Source organism: Bubalus kerabau, chromosome 8 (assembly GCF_029407905.1).
Source record: "Bubalus kerabau isolate K-KA32 ecotype Philippines breed swamp buffalo chromosome 8, PCC_UOA_SB_1v2, whole genome shotgun sequence".
Classification (NCBI taxonomy): domain Eukaryota; kingdom Metazoa; phylum Chordata; class Mammalia; order Artiodactyla; family Bovidae; genus Bubalus; species Bubalus kerabau.
Window position 1 is genome coordinate 46,282,350 of NC_073631.1, and position 25,718 is coordinate 46,308,067.

At 34.3% G+C, this 25,718-nt stretch overlaps 1 protein-coding gene across 6 annotated transcripts in view; it reads right to left on the reverse strand.

Moving 5' to 3' along the window:
• Positions 1–382: 382 nt before the first annotated feature.
• Positions 383–25,718, reverse strand: part of PHTF2 (putative homeodomain transcription factor 2) — a 136,667-nt gene continuing 111,331 nt past the window's right edge. For all 6 annotated transcript variants that reach the window (XM_055590157.1, XM_055590155.1, XM_055590154.1 and 3 more), the window contains 9 exons: positions 25,261–25,479; positions 17,700–17,828; positions 15,685–15,957; positions 15,329–15,460; positions 13,040–13,126; positions 7,971–8,126; positions 6,997–7,092; positions 3,425–3,550; positions 383–2,773 (listed from right to left, as the gene is read on the reverse strand). In XM_055590157.1, coding sequence (XP_055446132.1) covers positions 2,753–2,773; positions 3,425–3,550; positions 6,997–7,092; positions 7,971–8,126; positions 13,040–13,126; positions 15,329–15,460; positions 15,685–15,957; positions 17,700–17,828; positions 25,261–25,479 — 1,239 coding nt within the window. In that variant the 3' untranslated portion in view covers positions 383–2,752. The remainder of the gene's footprint in view (positions 2,774–3,424; positions 3,551–6,996; positions 7,093–7,970; positions 8,127–13,039; positions 13,127–15,328; positions 15,461–15,684; positions 15,958–17,699; positions 17,829–25,260; positions 25,480–25,718) is intronic.

The following is a 25,718-nucleotide window of genomic DNA, read 5'->3' on the forward strand; positions in this document are numbered from 1 at the left end:
TTATTGTTGGCCATGATCCCTCTAGTTGAAATTATGTGTAAAATCACTTGGTTAAAAACACAATCCTCCTGATAATGAATTTTAATACCCCAGGCTACAGCCAGTTTTCTGTATTTAAATACAAACAAACAAGCAAACAAACATTAATGATTTCATAGCATTTTGGTGATGAAAAGCCTGTGTGCTAATTCTTCTTTCATATTCTGAGAATCATAACGCAAAATCTGAAATGTTGGAAAGGTTTTAAAAATATATTCCCACTCCCCTCAAATCTAACAGTTACACCTAAAGTTTATGCTACAGTAAATATAAAATTACCATAGAAATGTGCATGACTTGAAAATCTGAAAAAACAAACAAAAAAAACCAAACCCACTCCAGGTTTAACACTGTCAGTCATAGAACGTTTATTTTAAACTTGCCGTTCAAACTTTCAAATACGATACATGTGGCAAAGAAACAACAGTTAACACACAACATCTGCCACAATTCTATCTTTGAACTGTCTGTTCTATATTATGTGGTATGTTACAATTTCTTTTAATTTCTTACATTCGTTGTATTCTTAAAGGCAGCAATGTCAATTTTTCTGCTTTGAAAACAGTTCCATTAATGTTCTGAAATTACTTAAAATGACAACTTTTCCCTCTTAGTATTCTACCGCTGCCATATTAGTGACATAATTCAACATATTATTAATACAATGTTGAGAGGTACACTGTACTTAATAAATCAACTCCCAACTCCAAGTTGAAATGAACTTCAATCAAAAAGCAAGCATTTTCCTAAATCAGTTTACTCAGCTACTTTTCTCAAAAATATTTCCATTCTGAAATAAGATTTTTTTTGTGAGATACAATAGTTTCATTTTTATTCCTAACAGAACTCATGCTGTACTTTTTTTTCTCAAAATATATTCAATATATTCTGTGCAAAATGTTAAGTTCTGTATAGGTATGTACCTTATCTTGAAAAACTTTATAAAATATAATTACTAAAAACAACCTCAACATTAGACAATAGAGGAAGAATAAACATATCAGACAAAGCCTAATTTTTCACAGGAGAAAATAAGTATGTTCTTAAAGCTCCAGTAATACATTCCTTGAAAAAACTCAGAATGCACTTTGGTCATTATTAAACATATTAGAACATAGGCAAATAAAACAAAATGTTTTTGTTTTCTATAGAAAGAAAATATACTATACAATGAGGCTGATTTGAGGCTGATCAAAAGGAATGGTGAGAGCAAAGTGATATTACGATATGGCTCTGTTCTCCACACATTCCTGATCTTAAGATTATGATTTGGGGATTAAAACTGCACCAGTCAAATAAATCATTTACAATTAATTATTTTAAATTCCCTAAAACATGGTAAAAAAAGGTGAGGATATTCAACATGATACAACTTGCACCAAGAAAATTCTAGATTGTTTCAAATAAAGTCTTTTAAAAACTAGACACCCAGTTTAAAAAAAAGTTTGCTAAAACATTTAATATTTCATGTAACTCCTAAAATTTGATTGTACAAATATAACAACTTAAAATCAAGGCCCAATGTAAGATACCATCATATTTGCCCTATTTACCTAACATGCCAACAGATAAGTTCTCATTTGGATACTTGGCAAATTATTTGGAGGGGAGGGAGGGGGTTACTTTCTAGGTTAAAAGCATCTAAAATAGCCCTTATATAACTGCGAGTTGAGGAGGGAGATATACTAGATAGCAGAATTTGTAAGCTATCACTATTTTTCCTGAAAACTCATATATAGTTTTACAGCTAGCAATCAGGAATATCTGATTGGTTCTCAATGTTATTCTTAAGTTGTTCATTTGAGTGTGGTATGAATAGCATACACTATAGTGTACCATGGGGAGAAAATTATTTTACTTGAGTAAACATAACATACTTGAGTAATATCAATAGGCACTTCACTTGTGAGATGAGTATATACCTCACTCAAAAGGATACCATATCATGCCCTAGTACACTATAACATACCCCATATAAAGACACACATTAAAAGTAACAATTTTAAAAAGTGCACATTTTGAGCATGCACAGTTGGAGCTGTGCAAACAGCCCAGTGTTTCAAATAAATACAATTATTACTAATTTTTATCAAAATATCTTACAGTATGGTAACCATTTACAATTATTGCTCTATTAAGAGTTTTATCATCAAAGAGCACTTGTTGACCTGTTGTGTAATACCATAGATATTAATACTGAAGGGTGCTTAAACTGCAGCTTTATCAGTTTAGATCCCGGCATTGTTCCAAAATAACTCAAAAGAAACCCGGACTGGATCTTGATTTACTAAAGAAAAATGTTTTATGTGTTTAGCTGAGTCTAATGCAAGATTACAAAGTTAAAGAAATTTACTTCAAGTAAGGCAAGTCACAGCACTGATGGAGAAACAGTGTTTAGCAATGGCTTCTATTCTCACAATTTGTTGTCATTTTTTATGAGCAATTACCAGGATCTCAAGTATCTGGACATCAGTTTCATCACCCTTTCAACAACTAAGTATATCAATGCTAAAAATAAAATATAAAGACTAAAATAAATGTAAAAAACAGTGAACAAGTGAAATAAATATAAGAATTGCACAGGACAGTCTGATGTAAACACTTCAATTTCTCAGCTGAGATTCCTGAAGCAAAGAGTCAGTGACTGCTTTCAGGCAGCTTAGTTGGTACTCTTATTCTGGAAAAGAGGCTACATCTTCTTTTCTCTGAATTGTCATGATTTAATCTTCCAGAGCTAGTGAAAAAATAATATAAGTAGGGACCATTAGAGCCAGTTTTGATATTGCTACTTATTAAGTTACATCACATGATATTTTTTAATCTAAATTTCATTCATAAACAACTGAAGGTTCTACTATTTTAAATTCTTTTATTTTTAAGTATTCACCTCAAACAAATAAAAAAGTGAGACTCCAATTTCTCTTGCTTTCTCTAACTGGAAAGTGACAATATACATCTACTACCGGTTAATATAAACATTCTACATCTTATTCGCTAGCAGCTTTGCACATGTTGGAGGATGCATATATTGCTATATAGATAAATAATATAGTTTTTGGCCAAAGCCAGTAATAGGGCTCTTTTTAAAAAAATCATCTAAATTAGATTCATCTTATATATGAGTAAAAATAAACACTTTCACTTATCCTATCCAAGAGTACCATTTGTAACAAATACTGTTCTGAATAAGAAGGCCCATCAGTATTATAAGCCAAGAATATTTATCATTCTTTGAAATTAAATGTTATCTTCATTAATTGTATATAATATAATCAAAATGACTCCATTACTATACATGTGAGATCTCAAGAGTGTTAGGGTGAAATAAATGTCACGAATATGTAATAGGGTACTAAGAAATTTAAAAATACCTGCAAGCCCTTACCTTTAAATTAAATCCAAGCAAGTCACTGATAACACCAGAAACAGCTGACAGGATGACAACCTGGGTGATGTTATAAAGCAGTGGATTCATTGTAAGTCCATATAGTCTAAAGGGACTGTCCAATTCCTAGTAGAAGAGGAAAAAACCATGAACCCAGATTCATTGAGAATTATTAAACTAATTCAGGGCAATATGCAAGGAGAATTTTTACAAACACTGTTTCAAAAGATAGTTACAAATCATGATAGTCTTAGAATAAACTTGGTTAAACCTGAATTAAGTAAATATACTTTCAGGTTTTCTTAGGAGAAGTGACTTTCATTTAAAAGAAATCTATAACCTAAATTTGTAACTCCAATTTCTGTCCCAAATGAATGACTAATAAACTATTGGTCTGGTAGCTACAAGGTTAAAAAATACTTTTCACTATAACAATAGAAATGGAAAGAAAAAGAGAATAACATATTTTTGCATAAGAATTAGAAATTTAGTTAGCCAAATTTTCTGTCTATACACAGACACACACACACATACATACATATATGCATATATATATATATATATATATAATCCCCCTTTGAGATAATTTTCAAATGCATAGATTCATTAATTGATAGACTGACTCAAACATTTAAGTAAAGTTCTATATATGCTAGGAACCATGGCAGACTCTGGAAAAGTTAAGATTCAGTCCCCATGCTGAAGGACCTTGCAGTCTATAGACAAGCAAAGATATAATTCAACTATGAGTACCACAAAAGAAATATGTATAAATGGCAGAGGGCCAGAGTAGAAGGTGCTCCTGCAACTTAGTTCATGGGAGGAGAGAAGGTATTCCCCAAGACACAAGAACATGGCACCTTTGAATTGCTATAGGTTGTATGAGGCAAGTATAAATTTTATAAAACTGGCTACTTAGGTAAGGGTCATTCTTTAGGCAAAGTGTGACAGGAGATTGGCATGAAAGGAATTTAATTTGGGGAGTAGTATATCAGATATGCATGTGAGAACTACAGATTAGAGAGAGGCAAGACCAGAAGGAAGAAGCCCTCAGAGTTCAGTTTATCAGAAGCTCAACTGAAAATGATGCAGGTCTGACTTAGAGCAGTATTGGTAGGAAAAAGAGGATGAACTGGACAATATTTGACAGGGTGAGTCAATGGGCCCAAGAATTTCTTGGCTGTGAAGGAAGAGAAAGAAGAAGCAATCTATATTATGTCACAGGTTCTGAATAGAAGACTATGTTTGATCAAGAAAGATCACACTGAGTGCTTTGTATTTTGGTTAACTTTGTATTTCTCTCTATTTTACAAGTGAAGCTGCTCACATGAAGTCTCAACTTTAGAGCCTCCTCCTAGCTAGCACAGTGCCTACACTCTCAAGATACTCAACATTTGTGTCAAAAACTTACCCAGAGCTTCCCTGGTGGCTCAGAGGTAAAATATCTGTCTGCCAAGGTAGGAGACATGGGTTTGAGCTCTGGTCTGGGAAGATCCCACATGCTGCAGAGCAACTAAGCTCATTTGCCACATCTAATGAGCCGGTGCTCTAGAGAGCGGGACTGGCAACTACTGAAGCCCATGTGCTCAAGAGCCTATACTCCACAAAAAGAGAAGCCACTGCAAAGAGAAGACTGCTCACCACAACTAGAAAGGAGTCCCTGCTCACTACAACTAGAGAAAAGCCCATGCTGCAACAAAGACCCAGCAGAGCCAAAAATAAATAAATAAAACTGGAAAAAAAACAAAAACAAAATCCACCTAACTCTTCTGACCCTTTTCAGTGCCTAATATACTGTAAGCACAATCTAGAGTCAGTTAATGCATTTTAGTTAACTGAAGAAGTAACCATGGCATTGAGACACAACTAATTTCCTACTATTCTACGAACACTTTATAAACAACTCTAAAATTACCATTTAATTTGTTACAGAAACAGAGATTTTAAAAAATAGTTTCCTTTTGAGAAAGAAAGGAATTATTAACACTGCAGTGATAATGATATTTTATTAAATTACCTCCAAAGAGGGAATGTCAGACCACCTGACCTGCTTCTTGCGAAACCTGTATGCAGGTCAGGAAGCAACAGTTAGAACTGGACATGGAACAACAGACTGGTTCGAAAAAGGAAAAGGAGTATGTCAAGGCTGTATATTGTCACCCTACTTATTTAACTTATATGCAGAGTACATCATGAGAAACGCTGGGCTGGAGGAAGCACAAGCTGGAATCAAGATTGCCGGAAGAAATATCAATAACCTCAGATATACAGATGATACCACCCTTATGGCAGAAAGAGAAGAGGAACTAAAGAGCCTCTTGATGAAAGTGAAAGAGGAGAGTGAAAAAGTTGGCTTAAAGCTCAACACTCAGAAAACGAAGATCATGGCATCCGGTCTCATCACTTCATGGCAAAGAGATGGGAAGACAGGGGAAACAGTGGCTGACTTTATTTTTCTGGGCTCCAAAATCACTGCAGATGGTGACTGCAGCCAGGAAATTAAAAGATGCTTACTCCTTGGAAGGAAAGTTATGACCAACCTAGAGAACATATTAAAAAGCAGAGACATTACTTTGCCAACAAAGGTCTGTCTAGTCAAGGCTATGGTTTTTCCAGTGGTCATGTATGGATGTGAGAGTTGGACTATAAAGAAAGCTGAGTGCAGAAAAATTGATGTTTTTGAACTGTGGTGTTGGAGAAGACTCTTGAGAGTCCCTTGGACTGCAAGGAGATCCAATCAGTCCATCCTAAAGGAGATCAGTCCTGGGTGTTCATTGGAAGGACTGATGTTGAAACTGAAACTCCAATACTTTGGCCACCTGATGCCAAGAACTGACTCATTGGAAAAGACCCTGATGCTAGGAGAGATTGAGGGCAGAAGGAGAAGGGGACAACAGAATGAGATGGTTGGATGGCATCACCGACTCAATGGACATGGGTTTGGGTGGACTCCAGGAATTGGTGATGGACAGGGAGGCCTGGCGTGCTGCAATTCATGGAGTCGCAAAGAGTCGGACACGACTGAGCGACTGAACTGAAATGAACTGAAAGAGTTACTATTATGAGATGAGATATACTGAAATTATATTATTTTTTATTGCTACCCAAAAAAGTTTTGAAAATTCATTTACTGGTGATATATAATTATTACAGTGATAATGTATTACTACTTTTTAAACCAACTGAGGTCAAGTAAACAGAAGACTGCATTGAAAAATACAAAATGAAAAAAAAATAGCGAATTAACATCAAATCTTCTTTTTTATAATCTATTTTAAGTTCTAGGATGCAAAAATTTCCAAGGATGCCAACTTCTACAATATTCTGAACATTATTAAGAGTCTTAAAATTTCAAAACTGAATAAAATTTCAAAATGAAATAATCTGAATTACTTTGATTAGTTTTTCAATGAGAAATAAAATGTAAACTGCATGAATGTGCTCAAAAATAATTTGGAAAACATTTTTGATAATCCTGAAAAACAAACACAAAGTAGGATCTACAAACAAAAAAGTAAGAAAAGTTAGAACAGCATTTTCTTCATGATGTCCATTTTCATTTTCACTCTTACCTTTAGCAATTTAGTAGCCAGTTTTAAAACATTGTTCACTAGTGTCAATTCCTCCTTTTTGTTAGGTTTCTTTTCCATTTTCAAGTAGAGGTTTATCTTTTATTAAAAAAGAATTAACAATTAAATATACTTAAAATTATAACAAATACTCATTTTTAAGAGGAACTGAAAAACATTTACTAAAATATTAGCAGTAGTTCTCTATTATTAAGAGTATAGGTGATTTTAATATTCTTCACACTTAACTATATTCCTAACTTCTTACAGCAAATAGTTTATACGAAAATGATATTTTTTTTAACTTTTCAAATGTAACTAAAAGCTGAAAGAAGGAAAACTGGATTTCATTATTTAAAATGTGAAACACTTTAGTCCCAGATCCAAATCAACAAGGAAAATAAACAATAACTAGAGTAAAGTAAATCAGTTGGTTTGTTTCCTACTTTCCCCTTTCCCCTCTAACTGACTTGGTTTGACAGGGCTACCAATGTCTAAAAATCAAACTATTCCTGACAAAAATACTCAACAAGTTCACTAGAAATAAGTTTGTTTAAATAATTCCTATGAAATAAGGAAAATGTTTTTTTTTAATTCATACAAAATAAAGTTAAGCATCAAAATTATTAGGCTTTACACTTTCTATTGAATAAAAGTTTATGCTTATTCAAATATGGCTCTGCTACACTCCAATGCAAACATATCCCAACAATGGTTTAAAGTCCATCATTTCTACAAACGGTATTTCCTGCTTATCTAATGAAAATGGGACACAGAAACAATAGCTTAGACTTGAAATCTGTATCAAGGCAGAACACTGAAGAAAGTTTTGTACTCTACCAAATTTCAAGTTTTGCTCTGCAACATAAATGGTCTTAACAGAGGTTCCTGAAAAATTCTGAAGTAAATGAAAACTTTTAATTTTAACATGTAGGTATCAGACATTAATTTATAACATAATAAACATGAATTCTCACCTGTTCAGTAAGTAATATTGAGGTATTGCTATATTTTTTACTTGTTTCTGATCCAAGGGTAACAAATCTTAGGAGAAAAAGTGTTAACGAGATGCACCAGATTACCAGTTCCCAATTGTAGTGACAATCAAGGAAGATCTCATGTACATGAAGCAACTAAAAATGTAAGGAAAAGGCAATATGAAGAAGAATGTGATTCAAAAATTTCTTCTTTAAAAGAAAGTAAAATTTTACTTCATACAGATATATCATGGATATAGTGTTACATTTTTTAAACATTTGACATTTCTTAGGAAATACTGCAAGCACATGAAAGGTATTGAGTATGATGTAATCAAAACCCATATATTTACTTTCATTAAATCTTAATATCTTGCAATATTTTTTTGATTTTCAAAAACATAAGAGTAAAGATTCAAAGGAAGCCCCTTTAAACTGTTCTTTTCATCATTCCCCTTCTTCCCCACCCCTCTGTAAGGGTAATGACTTTTGCATTTACCTCTTCCACTCAGCTTTTATAGTTGAGCTAAGTATTTATGCTTATACTATGTTATGTTATGAGATCCAACCAGTCCATTCTGAAGGAGATCAGCCCTGGGATTTCTTTGGAAGGAATGATGCTAAAGCTGAAACTCCAGTACTTTGGCCACCTCATGCGAAGGGTTGACTCATTGGAAAAGACTCTGATGCTGGGAGGGATTGGGGGCAGGAGGAGAAGGGGACGACAGAGGATGAGATGGCTGGATGGCATCACTGACTCGACAGACCTGAGTCTGAGTGAGCTCCGGGAGTTGGTGATGGACAGGGAGGCCTGGCGTGCTGTGATTCATGGGGTCGCAAAGAGTCGGACACAACTGAGCGACTGAACTGAACTGAAGTGATATTAGAATTTGTATAAATGCTATCACATCGACCTTATCATTCTTCAGTCTGCTTTTTAATCTACTGGATTTTGTTTTCAAAGTTTATCCATGATTCATTAAGCTTAAATTCATTCATAAAATCAACCACAGTGGATTTGCCTACACTACCAATTAATAATATTCACTGGGCTGCCAATTTCCTCATTGCAAACTATGTTGCAATAAATATTCTCATCTGCCTCTCCTGGTCTTCTTGTGCACATGTAAGACCTTCTTGAGGAGTTAATATCTAGGAGTAAAACTGCTAAAGCCTTGGATAGTCACACATTCGGTGTTAGCAATTACTACAAATTTGTCTCTGAAAACAGTTGTGCCAATTTATACTCCCAGCAGTGGATCAGTTTCCTTTGCCTTCATATCTGTCCAAACTGGGTATTATTCAACTTCTTAACACCTGCCATTCTAATGGGTGTGAATTGTTCTCTTACTCTTTTCCTTTTACTTTTCCACATTACTTAGGGAGGATGAGTATGTTTCATATACTTACTGGTCACTGGGTTTCCTCTTAACTTATCTTTTTAAATTTTGTATCTAACTTTTTCTATTAGGTTGTCTGTTTTTACTGATTTGTTGAAGTTATTTATTTATTGTGAATAACAAAGCTATTTAAACGATGTATTTTGCCAGTATTTTTTCAGACTCTCTTTTGTCATTTACAGTGCTTCTTTAATACTTAACAATTTTTAGGGAGAGGCAGGAGAGAAGAATATATGAGAGACTGAATGTATCAGGTAAAAGTCTAAAATATTTAGTCTGGACCTTTATAGAAAAAGTTTGCTGATTTCTGACTTACAGAAACAAAACTGATTCTTTTATATTGAGGTTGTATTCATTTTTATTGATCTTGCACTTCTAAAAAAAAGTGTCATGTTTTTAATAATTTGTCTGGAAAGTTACTAGAATATTGTACATAGACATCCATACAGTCTTATGTTTTTTTTTCTTTTCCAATCTTTATACAATTTCTTTCTTTTCCCTATCTTCACTGGTTAGTACCTTTCTTAACTAGAAGTGATAAAGAGAGCACCCATCTCATTTCTGATTTTAAAGTATCTCAAAGATAATAAATATCATATGTACAATGTTTGCTCCAGTTTTTGAAAGATTTTTTATTTATCAAATTAAGAACAGTACTTTTCAGTCACTGTATTGTGAATCTCCCATCGAAATTTACCAATTTGTTTTCTGTATCTATTGAGATGATCAGATAATTTCTACTTTAATCAACTAAAGGAATTTAAACTAGATAACTGGATTTTCTGAAAACCTTTGCATCCAAGGGATAGGCTGTCTAGGTCATGGCATGTTTACTGTTATTAACTGCTGGCTTCATCTTCTGAGTATTTCTGCATCTAAGCTGGTTCACTGCTTCCTGTGTCCATACTGTCTCTCTGGTTTGGTAACAAAGTTACATGAAGTACATAAAATGAATTGGAGAAATATTCCCTTTTTGTACTCCCTAGATCTTTTGTGTAGGATTAGGATTACTTGTTTATTAAAACATTTGGCAAAATTACTCTGTAAAAATCACATGGGTCTTGGGGATTTTTGTTGGTAGCAGATTTTCAAACTACTGAATCAATACTGCTGTATGGCTACAGGGTCTTCTCAGCTCTTCAGTTACTTTTTGAGTCAGTTTTAATTAATATTTCTACAAAACTGTCCACAGAAGCTTTTAACTTTAATGACATTAATATATACTACTATTCTTTTTTAAAAAAATCCTCAACTATTTCAGTTTAATACTGTGAGTTTTCTTTTTAAACACTGCTATCTATAAGTATGTTTTGAAATTTCCAAATGCATGGTTTTCTTTTTGCTGTCATTGTTTTCTACTTTAACGGTATATAACTAGAGGTCTGTATGGTATCAGTTGAGAATCATTTTGTCACCTAGTACATGGGAAAGTTTAATAAACTGTTCTGTGTCTGAAAAGAGTATGTATTGCCCAATTTCAGAATAAAATTTTCACTGTCTTGTTTAGATACATGTCTTCATATTTTTGTCTGCTTCATCAATAATGAAAGAAATGTGTTCAATGCTCCCAATGTGGCATTTTGTCAATTCCTCACTACAGTGCTATTATTTAGGCTGTATATAGATAAGACTGAAGTTATGTGACAACACATATACAATTCTAGAATTGTTAGATCTTCCTGACTAACAACTCTTCAAACTTTTTGTCAGGTTTCTCTCTATCCCAGTAACACGTCTTAGATCACAGTCTATTTCATCTGCTATTAATGTTACTTCACCAGCTTTCTCTTGGCTAGTATTTATCTGCAATGTATTTTTCTATCTTTTTACATTTAAAACTTGACAATGTTATTATGTTCCATGTGTCTTTTGTTGACAGAGATAGATTTTATATTCATTAGAGACAAAAATATTGCAGGATGTACTTCAGGAACATAGAAATAAAACCTTGAAGAAAAGACTGAAATGCAACAAGCAATTATGAGTAAAGAAACCAGTCTTCTTCCTTTTGATTGTATTAGATTTTTCTGTTTTGGGTGTGCTGCAGTATCTCTATAATGTATCCAAGTGTCAATTTGTTTTTATTGTGGCTTCTTGTTCTTCTTGTCCTTCCTAAACCTGAAAATTAGTGTCTTCTACTAATTCAGAAAAACTCTTAAGTCATCATCTCTCCAAATATTGTTCTCTCTCGTCTTTCAATATGAAATTCCTATTAGATATATGTTGGATCTCCTTTTCATATTTCCATCTCTTCATCTCTGTTCTGTATCTGGGTAATTTCTTCCATCTTCCAGCTCACCAATTATCTTTGTCTTCAATTTGCTGTTTCTTCTGTTTGTTGTGTTTTTAATGTCAGTGACTTTTTTTTTTAAAGTTCTATGAAGCGATGCTTGGGTATTTTTCAAATCTATCTGCTCTTTTTTTAATAGTGTTATCTACATCTTCAGTCATTTTAAACAAGCTTATAGTTTCTATCTGATCAGATCTGAAGTTGCTGGAGATGTACTCCTGCTGTGTGTTAATTTGTTGACTCGCTCATGTTAGAAAGTTTTTTCAAGTGTTCTGAGACCTGAAGGGGCTTTAACTGTGCAAATTCTGTGAGGATTAGGGTGGATGTTATAGCCCCAAGAACAGTCTTGGTTTAGCTTCTTTCAGGTATCCAGGAGTCTAGGATCTTGTTATATTAACTTCTTGACACAGTGGCTACAAGACAAGATCTGTAATGTACACTTGAACCCTGAATCTGTATTAAAAGCTGACCTACATTTATATATTCTTAGGAGAGACTTTCTCTGCCTCCTTGGCCAGAATCCTGGCAAAACTGACCGCGCTTCCTTATTGTCTTCCTGTGCTGTAGGGCAGACTTTTTCTTATTGCACCTTTTCACTGAGACTGTAGGCCTTTGAGGGTTTGGGCCTTGTAGCATATATATAAGGAGGTACAGCAGATCAAGGCCTCATCTCTCACATACTAACACAAACAAAGCACTTCAACCTAACATTAACACATATACTTAACTGCTCTGTTTTTCACTTTTATCCTCATTTTTGGCCCCTTATTGTGTTATAAACTGAAATATACAAGCAATATGTATATTTATAAAACACCTCACTTATACATATTAAGATGCTGGGTATTTTCCCCCCAGTATTGTATGTTTTAAACCAGAAGAATTTTCAGGTAATCTAGCATGTCTTATTACTTGAAACAGAAGTTTAAATTTCATAGCACAGACTATATTCTGAGATACTTTTGTGCTTCCTGACTAATCTTGGTCAATGAGAATTCTTTTTTCAGAGATGAGACAGTTAAGTCACAGTGATAATTCAGGTATAAAATGAAAGTTAATACTAAATGTGAATAAAGCAGAGATCATGGAAAATAGTCTGAAAAATTTCATAACTCTAGACACTCATCAGTTTGTTTTGGAAATAAAGGTGAACTGTAGACAAAAACTAATTATTTTATGTTCAATTAATAGACACCTGAAAATAAGTTATTTATTGTTCATCATGTAAATAAGATGCATTTACTTACTCTACTGAAAAAAATAAACTGTAAAAATTCAATTTCATATTACTTATTACTTTGTTTATTATTAGAAAGCCTTGGAGGTTGAATATTTATAGATCTGATTATCTAAGTTCTACACAAAATAAGTTAACTCACCTGGGCACAACAGATAAATACAACTGAGATAGTCAACAAGAAAGCAGATGAAACTATGACATCAACTGATCGCTGAGGACCTCGACGCTGGGGGGAAAAAAGTGAAAACACTTTTAAATATATTTACTAATTAGCAGCTAATTCCATGCTTTCAACTAAGGTACTGATCCATCACTGCACATTGACCATAGCTTATGACATTGAAAATATACCTGATTAATGAGATGAATTTTACTTAAAAACTGTTATTATTGCCTGAGGATTTGCAATACCATGAAAAATGGTGAATATATAGCCTAGAATTTGTAGAAGGATAAATCCCAAATATTCCATTTTGTCAAACACTAACCATTTATTCAACAGGTTTTTTGAACACCTGCTCAGAATGAGGGACAGTGGTAGGTGCTGGAAATATAGTAGAGAACAAAACAGACAAGGAGTCAAACATCAAGCTCATAGAGACAGATATACGTGCAAGTTGTGATGACAGCTATGAAGGAAAGGTATAGAATGCTTTCAGAACATTGGTGACAAGTTTGGTACAAATATCATTTCCTTACAGACATCTTCCCAGGCCCATACTTCTAACTCTCAGAAAGACTGTGTAGGCCTGGGAAGATCTCTCCAAGGAAGTGATATTTACCCCAAAGTAGGGTGCAGTAGCATGATGGCACACGGCAGTTATTGGTATTGTTATTGGTAGAAGGAAAAGCAAGTGCAAGAGTGTAAAACAGAAAAGATGAGAGTACATTCAAAGCATTGAAGCAGTGTAGTCTGGCCGGAATGCAGGGAGGCAAGTATTTCAAAATGAGACAAGCGGGACAGGCTATCTGCAGGAGCTGAGTCATGAAGGGCATTAAAAGCCCTATTAAGATTTGGTTCTATATCCTAAGATCAACGGAGAATTTTCAGAAAATTTTAAGAATATGGTCAGATCTACATTTTTAAGACACCTCTGGCAGCAAACTGAGGAAAATATTAAGAGGAGGAAACAGGAATGCTGAGAGGCCATATAAGACAAAACTGCAGTAATCCAATACAGGAGATAATTGGTGGCTGCAATTAGGGTGGGGAAATAAAAACAGAGAGAGAGAAGTAAATGGATTTGAGATACATTTTGGAAACAGAAAGGGTGGGAATTGGCGATAAACTGAATGTTGGAAATGCAAAAGAGGAAGTCAGTACTCAGGATAATTCCTAGACGTGGGGTTACCTGTTTCCCTCACTGAAGAATGAGCTCCTAATGGCAGGGAGTTCCATCTCGTCAATAGTGAATGGCACATGGTTAACATTAAATGAATGTTTATTGACTAAAATAATCAATTCATAAAAGAATGCAATACCTGCTCAGGGATGATAAGGAGAGCAAATTTTAGGTGGCTTCTCACTAAGACAGGTAACAAGGATCACATCCATCCTTCCAGCGGTGTCATAGTGAGAAAAAACAATCTACACTGATCTGTGGCATTGCCCAGTGAAGACTAACTTAGCTGAGTTTAACAAGTTAAATAAACAGCATAATGAATTTTTTTAAACAGAAGTGTAGACAAATAATGCAAAATTTTTCTACTTTTTCCTTGTTACCTCAAAATAAAAGTCATTAAAGATCTAAGCATGTCAGAGGATAGTTGGCCTTTAGGTCAATTTTATTAAGCTATGATTACTCCATACACAATGAGTATGCAACAAAGTAATAATCCTCAGAAAAAATGTTTTCCTAAAACTAATTCAGATGTTTCCCATTTCCCTCCTGAGCTTTTATATTTTAATTCCATAATTGGGAAAGTTACTTTAAAAGATTAAAGGAAAAGAATGGCATGAAAATGATGGCTTAGAATTGGAAGCTAAACTTTTCAAATAGTAATAGGTCACCTCAGTGAGGCAGCTCATTGACAAGATTTTTAATTTCCTTTTTTAAGCAGTGGGCTCCCTCTGCTGGCTTGTGATATAATCATTCTATTGTAGAAACAAAATCTTTAATCTAGCTTTTGAATGAGTAGTAGTAGTTAGGGAGATTTATGAACAAAGATAAATTTTGGACAATCTGATCTTGAATCATCTATCTAAAATGCATTTTAGCCTTCTGGACTTCAGATCTTTTACTGTAAAGAACCAGTTAAACATTCTGAATTTCTGCATATGGATCAAAATGAACACTAGATGTGGCCACATAGCACCATGTAAATACAAATCTGACTATAAATCTAGACATACATACATACTGACAAAGAATTGGAACTATGAGAGGGAGCCAGCACGTTAAGAGTACTTTTATCACTACCATTCTACCTTAAGATAGGATCGGAGAGAAAGCCACATTTTTATATTCTGTACTTTCTTCAATCGGAAATGGGGAACCTCAGATTTTCGAGCCCTCCTTGCCGATGTTAAATGTCCAAAGAGTTTTGCAAAAAGTAATCGCTAAAAAAGATTAAAATAAAAATTAATTTTCAAGTAGATTACCACATAAAAATAAAAATTAACAAAATAGAAGTTATTAAGATTTGGTTAACTATTATAAAAACAAAATGGGGAAATAATTAGCATGTCAAAATGATTTAATGAAACACTAAACTACTTCAGGAATACCATGAATATTATGAAAAGGATAAAATTCTCTATTGAGATGTCCATATTATACTTACCTGTTTATAAGTTCTTTCTGCTACACAGAGCAAAAAAAAGAAAATCCACACAAGAGACACACGAACCACAAAACTTATTATAACCATAGAAAGAACTATAACATCTTCATTAGAACCAAATGCAATCACATAAAGTTCTGAAGCAGAATGTGCTGTGAGTTGATCCAAGTCGGTAGCTTGGGAGAGTCGGAAAACAAATGGAGTTAAACCCAGGATTAGAGAGACTGCATTTCCAAAAATCTGGTAGCCTATCCCTGGTATATGGCTGTTTACCTTTAGAGAGAGAGAGAGAAAAAAACACACACAAATTTTATCTACAGTAAAATTAATTCCTAATGAAGCATTATTTTCTTTACAGCAATATGAAATTACTGTTAAAATATATCAGTTTTAATACCTGAATAATGCAATTTAAATTTACTCAAAGTTTTGAGAACCTATTACACATAAAATGTAAGTCAATATTTCTCAGTTTTTAAAAATAGTTCATTATCAGATCTCTAATTCATTAAGTAGATGCAAAAGGATTTACTTACCTGGTCTTACCTGGATCTTGAAAAAAATATTCCACTTATCTCATTATTTAAAAATTTAGACATATTTACAAATACTAGAATACTGAAAAGAATGAGGAGATCTTGTATCCACTTAAATCCAGTTACAGAAAAAAATCTAGAATTTATACTTTATGTTCTGCTTCAAAGAGTTCACAATACAAATGGATAATCTCCTTAAACTGTAAAACTACTTTCTTTTATGTATATATACATATATGTATATACATATTGTTTTCTGAAACCATTTCAGAAGAGAGAATATGCTAGAGGGGTAAAAATTAAATAAGAGCGAGGGAAAAAGGGGCAGGGGAATTATAAGAAAAAAAAGGAATTTCAAAATTAAATAATGGAAAATATAAAATTGGCAGGACTGGGAGGGATTTTAAATATCATCTGCTGCTGCTAAGTCGCGTCAGTTGTGTCCGACTCTGCGACCCCATAGACGGCAGCCCACCAGGCTCCCCCGTCCCTGGGATTCTTCAGGCAAGAACACTGGAGTGGGCTGCCATTTCCTTCTCCAATGCATGAAAGTGGAAAGTGAAAGTGAAGTCACTCAGTCGTGTCCGACTCTTAGCAACCTCATGGACTGCAGCCTACCAGGCTCCTCTGTCCATGGGATTTCCCAGGCAAGAGTACTGGAGTGGGGTGCCACTGCCTTCTCCAAAATATCATCTAGCTACCTTTTTTATCATCATATTGCATAGTATGTAAAAATTCACAAAAAAGGTACAGAGTATTAATCAGATGCAAGTTTTTGGAGACTCCTTGTTAACAGCTTTTCATAGCTCACATGGAAATATGTAATAGGAAGTAGCTCAGTTTCTGACACCAGTTATTTTAATTCCTGTCCTACATAAAAGTATGCACAACAGTTCTAGTTAGCAACACACAAGAAATTTAAAATTGCCAAGTTAAATCACGCCTAGCTGTCCATGGGAATTAGGCAAAATTTTAAAAGTAGTAATGATGTAATAAAAGAAATAATAGAAACTGAAGTTTAAATCTGTAGGATTTGTATTCCACATCTTCAAGTGACTTAAGATTCTTTTACCATTAGCTGATTTACTCTTATATATTTAAGAGGCAAGCATCAGTAGAAATTTTCCAGTGTGAATTCTCTTTTTTAATGTTTTGAGTAGTAATAAATCAATGAAGTGAGGTAAATGATACAGAAAAATGTTTTCATCAACAATTGTATATACCTAGCAGCTCCTAAATTTGATCCACTGAAAGCAAAAAAAAGAATAATATAAAAGAAAATTTTAAACCATCAAGGTCTATTCTTGATCAGAAAATGAAAAGCACCAAAAAATGTTTGGTGACAAACCACTCAAACACAAGAAACTTTTTTTTTTTCAGGTTGAAGAAATGAGGTGAGTAGGTTGTAAATGTAACACTTCAGTAATCATTTACTATATTAATAATCACTATCTAAACAAATAAAATTTAAAAACTCACTCTGTTCATTATCATTCCACTGATTTCAAGGACAGACATATCTGCTTTCTTGCAGTCATTGCCTTCCCATACGATAGCACTTATTTTTTCTAATCCCGGGTGGGAACTATGGAGCCAGGGCAAATGACTCTATAAAAAATAACCAGAAATTGGTGGGTATATTAACTGTATTTCAAGATAAAACACATACAATTTTATCTATATACACTAAAAAATAGAAACTGGTGAATGCATTTATATTTATAGAACACATATATCTATACAAAGCTATCTCATGTACAATTTCAGGGACACTAAAATTCTATCTTAAAATTAGTTAGCATACACTAATTTGTAGCATAAGAAATTAGAGTTATAAAAATGCATTTAAGTTAAGAACTTTCAGAACCTATACTAGGGCAACTTATTCAAAAATACTCTAAAATTTGTCAGCAAAGGCACTTAGTTGTCAATCTGTTTACATAACTCCTAATATACTAGTGTTCAAAGACAAATGTGCATCAAATTCATATTACTGACTGTTCAACTTATGCATGTGTGATACGAAAGACAATGATCACTGAGATTTGAACCTTTCTAAAAGACTAAACAGTGATACAATCTCATTCAGAAAGACACACACTTACCCTTAATACTTGATTTAGTTACTTTTCTGATTTTTTTAAATCTAGCATTTCTCCAAAGGATCCATTTAACTTTTCCCTTCGGAGCAAATATCGCAAACTGAAGCACATAGAACTAGAAGTATTCCCCCAAGTAAAATAAAGTATCCCTCACAGTTTCACAGAATAGAAAATGGTAGGAAGAAAAGCTCAAAGCTTTAATACAAACAAAATCATATATTTAGTGTGTTTGTTTTTTCTGTTTGTTTCAGATCTATAATTAAAAGAATAAAACTTCAAAATAGGATAGTTGAAGGTTAAAGATAGCAACACAATAAAACACTAATCTTTACATTATCAGATATCAGTAGAAATAACACAAAAAGACTGGTCCCTCCCCTCAAAAAAGATTAGTTCCAGAATGAGATACAATTGATATTTCTAATATTATGTTATTTCTAAGTTATTTTAATAACATATTTCATTGAAAGAACTTCTAACAATGAACAAAATAATCTACTTTAAAATATTATTTGGCAGATAAAAATGTGAAATATGATAAAAGATATGCTTCTGCAGACTTAAGGAATATATTTTCCTCTGGAGGAAGTTGCACTGATTCATTTCAATAAAAGGTATAAAAAGTAACATAATATATGCAAGAAAATAAATATGGGAACTTATTATTCTGACCTCATACATTAATTTTCTTTATATAAAGCTAATATACCACATTTATGTGCACAGAGTAAAAAAAAGTGATGAACAATTATACAGGCAAACCATAATGCCAGGAGTCATGCTACTGGCAAAGCCCTTTTATATGTAGTTATTTGGCTACCAAGATGGTTCCTCTGAAAATTTATCTATTGCAAAAACAGAGTATCTTAATATACATTAACCTTCATAGTATATATTTCATTACTGGAGAACCTTAAGAGCTATGTGATACTGACAGGAGTTATTAAATATCCACCTAATTCCTCAAATTGTATAATTTATCCCCAAACAAAACAAATAATTTACACTAAAATGTCAAATTTTCCCTGAAACTATAATAATTATGAAAAATGATGAAACCAAAAAGCCTGGAACAAATATGAGAAGCTGAATGGAAAGAGTATTAAACCACAGAGGTAATAGATTAAAGCATCGATATGCAGGCTCCTTTTTTTTAAACTCTCAGTCTGTAACAGTGAATTATATGAAGCAAGATACACAATACCAAGAATGTCCATCTAGAAAAAGAAATGGGAAATCAAAAAAATCTTCATTCTAATTCTAAAAGTACTCATTTTGCCCAGGTAACTTCTAACTAGCATTTGATAGCATTTTCCTATTTCTAGAAAGGAAAAAGGCAAGAGCATAGAAAGCAACTAAAACCTGGAGAATTTAAAAAGATATAGGAATGTGTGTGTGCATGTGTAATGTACTCAAAAAACAGTCTTATTGAAATATACACTGCCTTTAGTACATGAAAGATTTTTTAAAAGCCTCAAAGAAAACATAAGAGCAAATCATTACATTTTACAGTTTCATCAGATAACAGGTTCTTCTTAGCTATGTTTTTCAAGCTAAAGTTTAGAACTCATTCAATACTTCTTGTTATCCTTATCAAAATATCAATTGCTTTGCTCCCTGTTTATTCAAAGCTTTCTTGAAGTTTCCAGCTCTGGGAACTATAGCAGTTAAAGTATGGCTTTACCCACTGAAAAATTAACTTCACTTCAATGTGTCTTGGTCATTGTTTGGTCACTAAGTTGTGCCAGCTCTTTGCGACCCCATGGACCGTAGCCTGTCAGGCTCTTCTATCCATGGGATTTCCCAGGCAAGAATACTGCGGTGGGTTGCCATTTCCTTCTTCATGGGATCTTCCTGACACAAGGACCGAAACCATGTCTCCAGCACTGGCAGGTGGATTCTTTACTACTGAGCCACCAGGGAAGCCCCTGGAATGTGCCTTTATATTATATACTCATCCATGGCTACAGAATAAAAGTTTTCTCTTTTAGAAATGTTTCATTAACTATTTACCAAGAAAATAAAATAAAACTACATATTTGGTGACACACCGTCTAGAACACACTGATTGAAATGCTCAGTGCGTCTTCATGGGGAGGAATTTTCCAGTCTTTATCATAGGCAGGAAAAGGTCCTCCAAACCTTATACAGATCTTAGCCAAACAAACAAAAAAGGCAGCTTTTCATTAACGGGAGCTAATTTCAGCTATAACTGAAAATATGAGCTTGTTTTTAGAAGCCTGAGAATACAAAATGCATGTGAAATCATCCTAAATCAAAAAGCAAAACCACTGTAAATCTAGAATACTGTAATTAAGATGTAGAGTAAAACAGTAAAAAAAAAAAATTTATCTTACCAAAAAAAAAAAAAAAAAAAGGAAAAAAGAGATATAATAGATTTAGGACCAAAATTTATTCCATAAGCATTCATTACAACAAAAATTTTAATCATTTAAGAAAGGTCTACTTAGCACCTTTTGAAAATTTTTGTTTCATTATTTCACTCAACTAATATTAAGCACCTACTATGTACCAAGCACTGTGTGATACAACAATGAGCAAAGCACGCGTCGTCCCTAGCTCTGTGCCACTTATGCGGTTGCTGAGAAAAGAGCTCACAGACATTTTCATAAGCCTAAAATCCAGTTATCCTCAGTGACTTAAATGAATATACAGGTGACTCATCCATCACCCTTTTCACATGCATTATTCTCTGTTGTTTTTTTTTTTTTTTTCACTTCTTAAATTCGAGGGATCTTCAGCTAGTCCCATGACCACACCCTGGACCCTGTCACCACACTGAAATGCCTACTTCTGAAGTGAGCCTCTAACCACAGTCTTCCATCTTACCAGAGAGGAAAGATTCCTCAAACCTTCAATTTAAAACACACTTTTCCTTGAACACATGTGTTCTTCAACCTATCGGTCTCTTCTTCATATTTCCTTCTCAATTTAACATGTCTAGATTCTTGCCTTATCCATTACTTTAACCAGCATAGCATCCCCTTTCCTGTCCCTTGAATAGCAACTACTTGGCACCTACACTGTGTGACTCTGGGTGCTTTACTTAATCCTGAGCCTTCATCTCATTTATGAAACAAAAAACAAACTACATTGACATAGATCATGGAGATTACATGAGACAATGCATCCAGATTACTTGCACAATGGATGATATATAGGGTCAATGCTTATTAAATCTTTGTTATTATAATTATTACAACTATATTCTAGAGAATATCATACAACTGTGTAAAACTGTTATTTTTCAGTTGCTAAGTCATGTCCGACTCTTTGTGACACCATGAACTACAGCACACCAGGCTCCTCTGTCCTCCACTATAACCCAGAGTTTGCTCAAATTCAAGTCCAGTGAGTCGGTGATGCTATCTAATCACCTCATCCTATGCCACCTCCTTCTCCTTTTGCCTTCAATCTTTCCCAGCATCAGGGTCTTTTGAAATGAGTCAACTCTTTGCATCAGGTGGCCAAAGTATTGGAGGTTCAGCTTCAGCGCTAGTCCTTCCAATGAATATTCAGAGTTGATTTCCTTTAGGATTGACTGGTTGGATCTCCTTGCAGTCCAAGGGACTCTCAAGAGTCTTCTCCAACACCACAGTTCAAAAGTATCCATTCTTTTTGCTCAGCCTTTTTTATAGTCCAACTTTCATGTCTGTACATAACTAGTGGAAAACCCAAAGCTTTGACTTCACATACCTTTGTCAGCAAAGTGATGTCTCTGCTTTTAATATGCTGTCTAGGTTTGTCATAGCTCTCCTTCCAAGGAGCAAAGGTCTTTTTTTAATTTCATGGCTGCAGTCAACATTGGCTGTGATTTTGGAGCTCAAGAAAATATTTTCTTGAAAATCCATCACTGCTTCCACTTTTCCCCCTTCTATTTGCCATAAGTGATGGGACCAGATGCCATGATCTCAGTTTTATTTAATGTTGAATTTTAAGCCAGCTTTTTCACTATCCTTTTTCACCTTCATCAAGACACTCTTTAGTTCCTCTTCACTTTCTGCCATTAGGGTGGTATCATTTGCATATCTGAGGTTGTTGATATTTCTCCTTGCAATCTTGATTCCAGCTTGTGAGTTATCCAGTACAGCATTTTGCATGATGTACACTGCATATAAATTAAATAAGCAGGTGACAATATACAGCCGTGATGTACTCCTTTCCCAATTTGGAAAACTGGATGTTCCATGTCTAGTTCTAACTGTTGCTTCTTGACCCGCATACAGGTTTCTCAAGAGGCAGGTATGGTGGTCTGGTATTTTCATCTCTTTAAGAATTTTCATAGCTTGTTGAGATCTACACAGTCAAAGGCTTTAGCATAGTCAATGAAGCAGAAATAGATGTTTTTCTGGAACTCCCTTGCTTTCTTCATGATCCAATGAATGCTGGCAATTTGACCTCTGATTTAAATCCAGTTTGTAAATCTAGAAGTTCTCGGTTCACATGCTACTGAAGCCTAGCTTGAAGGATTTTAAGTGTTTCCTTGCTAGCAAGTGAAATGAGTGCAATTGTATGGTAGTTTGAACATTCTTTGGCATTGGCCTTCCTTGGGATTGGAATGAAAACTGACTTTTCCAGTCCTCTGGCCACTGCTGAGTTTTCCAGATTTGTTGGCATATTCAGTGCAGCACTTTAACAGCATCATCTTGTACGATTTTAAACAGCTCACCTAGAAATCCAGCACTTCTGCTAGCTTTGTTCACAGTAATGCTTCCTAAGGCTCACTTGACTTCACACTCGAGGATATCCAGTTCTATGTGAGTGACCACACCATCGTGGCTATCTGGGCCATTAAGATCTTTTTTGTACAGTTCTTCTATGTACACTCAATCTCTTCTGCTTCTCTTTGGTTCTTACCATTTCTGCCCTTGATGGTGCCCATCCTTCCGTGAAATGTTCCCTTGATATTTCCAATTTTCTTGAAGAGATCTCTAGGCTTTTCTATTCTATTGTTTTCCTCTATTTCTTTGCATTATTTAAGACTCTCTCTCCTTCCTATTCTCTGGAATTTTGCATTCAGTTTGGTATATCTTTCCCTTTCTCTCTTTCCTTTTGCTTCTCTTCTTTGTTCAGCTATCTATAAAGCCTCCTCAGACAACCACTTTGTCTTCTTACATTTCTTTGGGATGATTTTGGTTACTGCCGCCTGTATAATGTTATGAACTTCCGTCCGTAGTCTTCAGGCACTCTAACAGATCTAATCCCTTGAATCTATTCATCATCTTCACTGTATAATCATAAGGGATTTGATTTAGGTCATACATGAATGGTTTTCCCTACTTTCTTCAATTTAAGCCTAAATTGTGCAATAAGGAGCTCATGATAGGAGCCACAGTCAGCTCCAGATCTTGTTTTTGCTGACTATATATAGTTTCTCCATTTTCAGGTACCAAGAACATAATCAATCTGACTTTGGTATTGACCATTTGGTGATGTCAATGTGTAGAACCATCTCTTGGGTTGTTGGAAAAGAGTGTTTGCTATGACCAGCAAGTTCTCTTGACAAAATTTGTCAGCCTTTGCCTTGTTTCATTTTATACTCCAAGGTAAAACTTGCTTCTCTGATTATCTCTTGACTTCCCATTTTTGTGTTCCAATCCCCTATGATAAAAAGGACATCTTTTTTTGGTGTTAGTTCTAGAAGGTGTTGTTAAGTCGTCACAGAACTAGTCAACTTCAGCTTCTTAAGCATCAGTGACTGGAGCACAGACTTGAATTACTGTAATGTTGAATGGTTTGCTTTGGAAAATGTATAGACTGGGCAGCTACAAATTCATAGTTTTAGATTCCAGCTAAACCAAGATTCCACTCAACCAAGTAGGAGTGTGACTCTTTTAATGTGTTATATGGCTTGAACACAAATAAACATATACTCTCTCCTCACCATCTCCATTTTCCATAAATGATAATGCCAAGCCTTCACCACTATCCATAAGCCCCTTATCCTATCATCTCACTTCTCTTCTATTAAGAGACCATCTGGCCTCTAGCACTTCAAACAGAGATCATGCAGTAACTCTCATAGTCTGACTTACTTCATGAACTCTTCCTCCCCTGCCTGTTTCAGCAGAGGATGTGTTCCTTGTCCTGTTGGAGGCTAGGCTTCCTAAGTATACCTTTTCTCCAGAACCCTAAGAAACCAAAACTGTACCAATTTTCCCACCTGTTTTTCTCCTATGCACGTAAGTGCTCTCCCATCTGCACATCTAGCAGCTGGGGACCAAAACATTCCTTCACTTTCTCCAACTTGTCAAGGTTATGCTTCTTCTTTTTTGTTTTTGGGTTTTTTTTTTTAGTATTTATTTTATTTATTTATTTAGCTGCATCTGGTCTTAGCTGCAGTACACTGGATCCTCTCATAGTAGTTATATGTTGAAATGATAATATTTTAAATATACTGGGCTAAACAAAACATATTTAAACTAATTTTACCTTTTTAAATGTTTTTAAATGAGACTACCAGAAAATTTTAAATTATGTATGTAACTCATTTTATTTCTGTTGGATAGCATTACTACAGGCACTTTGAAATAGAAATCTGATATTCATGAGGTGTAGATTTGTGAATTATAATCGTATATGTGTGTGGAATTAAGGTTACAGGTATAGATGAATCTGACCATGAAGTATGCTTAGTGAGAAAAGGACTAATACATCTAAAGTACAATCTGACTTAGAAAATTCTATTTGCCAACAATTTCTCAGGAAGAGAACATATGTTTGCAAGGTGATTGACAATCACTATATAAATACTGAGATTCTATGTTCCTATGAAGCCAGATCACAGGTCACATAAAAATTAAAATATGGGAACATTATTTCTATTGAATGTAAGTTTTCTCTCACCTCTGTAAAATGTATATACATTCAAAGGAGCTGGACCAACAGCCCCACACAATCCAACACTGTAAACCAACCTGATGAAAAGGGTCGTCTCTATATTCTTTTTTCACACATGGATTAATTTGAGGATTTTCCACATCTGTCTCACTGGTACAAGATGATCGGCATTCTGCACAATGTAACAAGTCTTCCCATAACACATCTTCTGTTTCAGATTCTGGCCTTGTGCTCTCAGAATCCTGTCTGGAACTTGAACAGCGAGAGCTGCAACTAGTACCCGATTTAGGGGCATCCTGAAATCAAGATATTCTTTGACATTAATACAATTTATGTACCCTTTCCAACTCAATGGATTTTATCAGAAACATATATTGCTACTTTTTACTAAAACAACAAACACACTGCCAAATGACAGTGACATAAACAGCAAAACATTAAAATACATATTACTTTTTAAGGAGTAACAAAATTTTCCCATATCAAAATGTGATTTCACATCTCAGCTCCAGTATTATTTTGCAGGCAAAAGCTG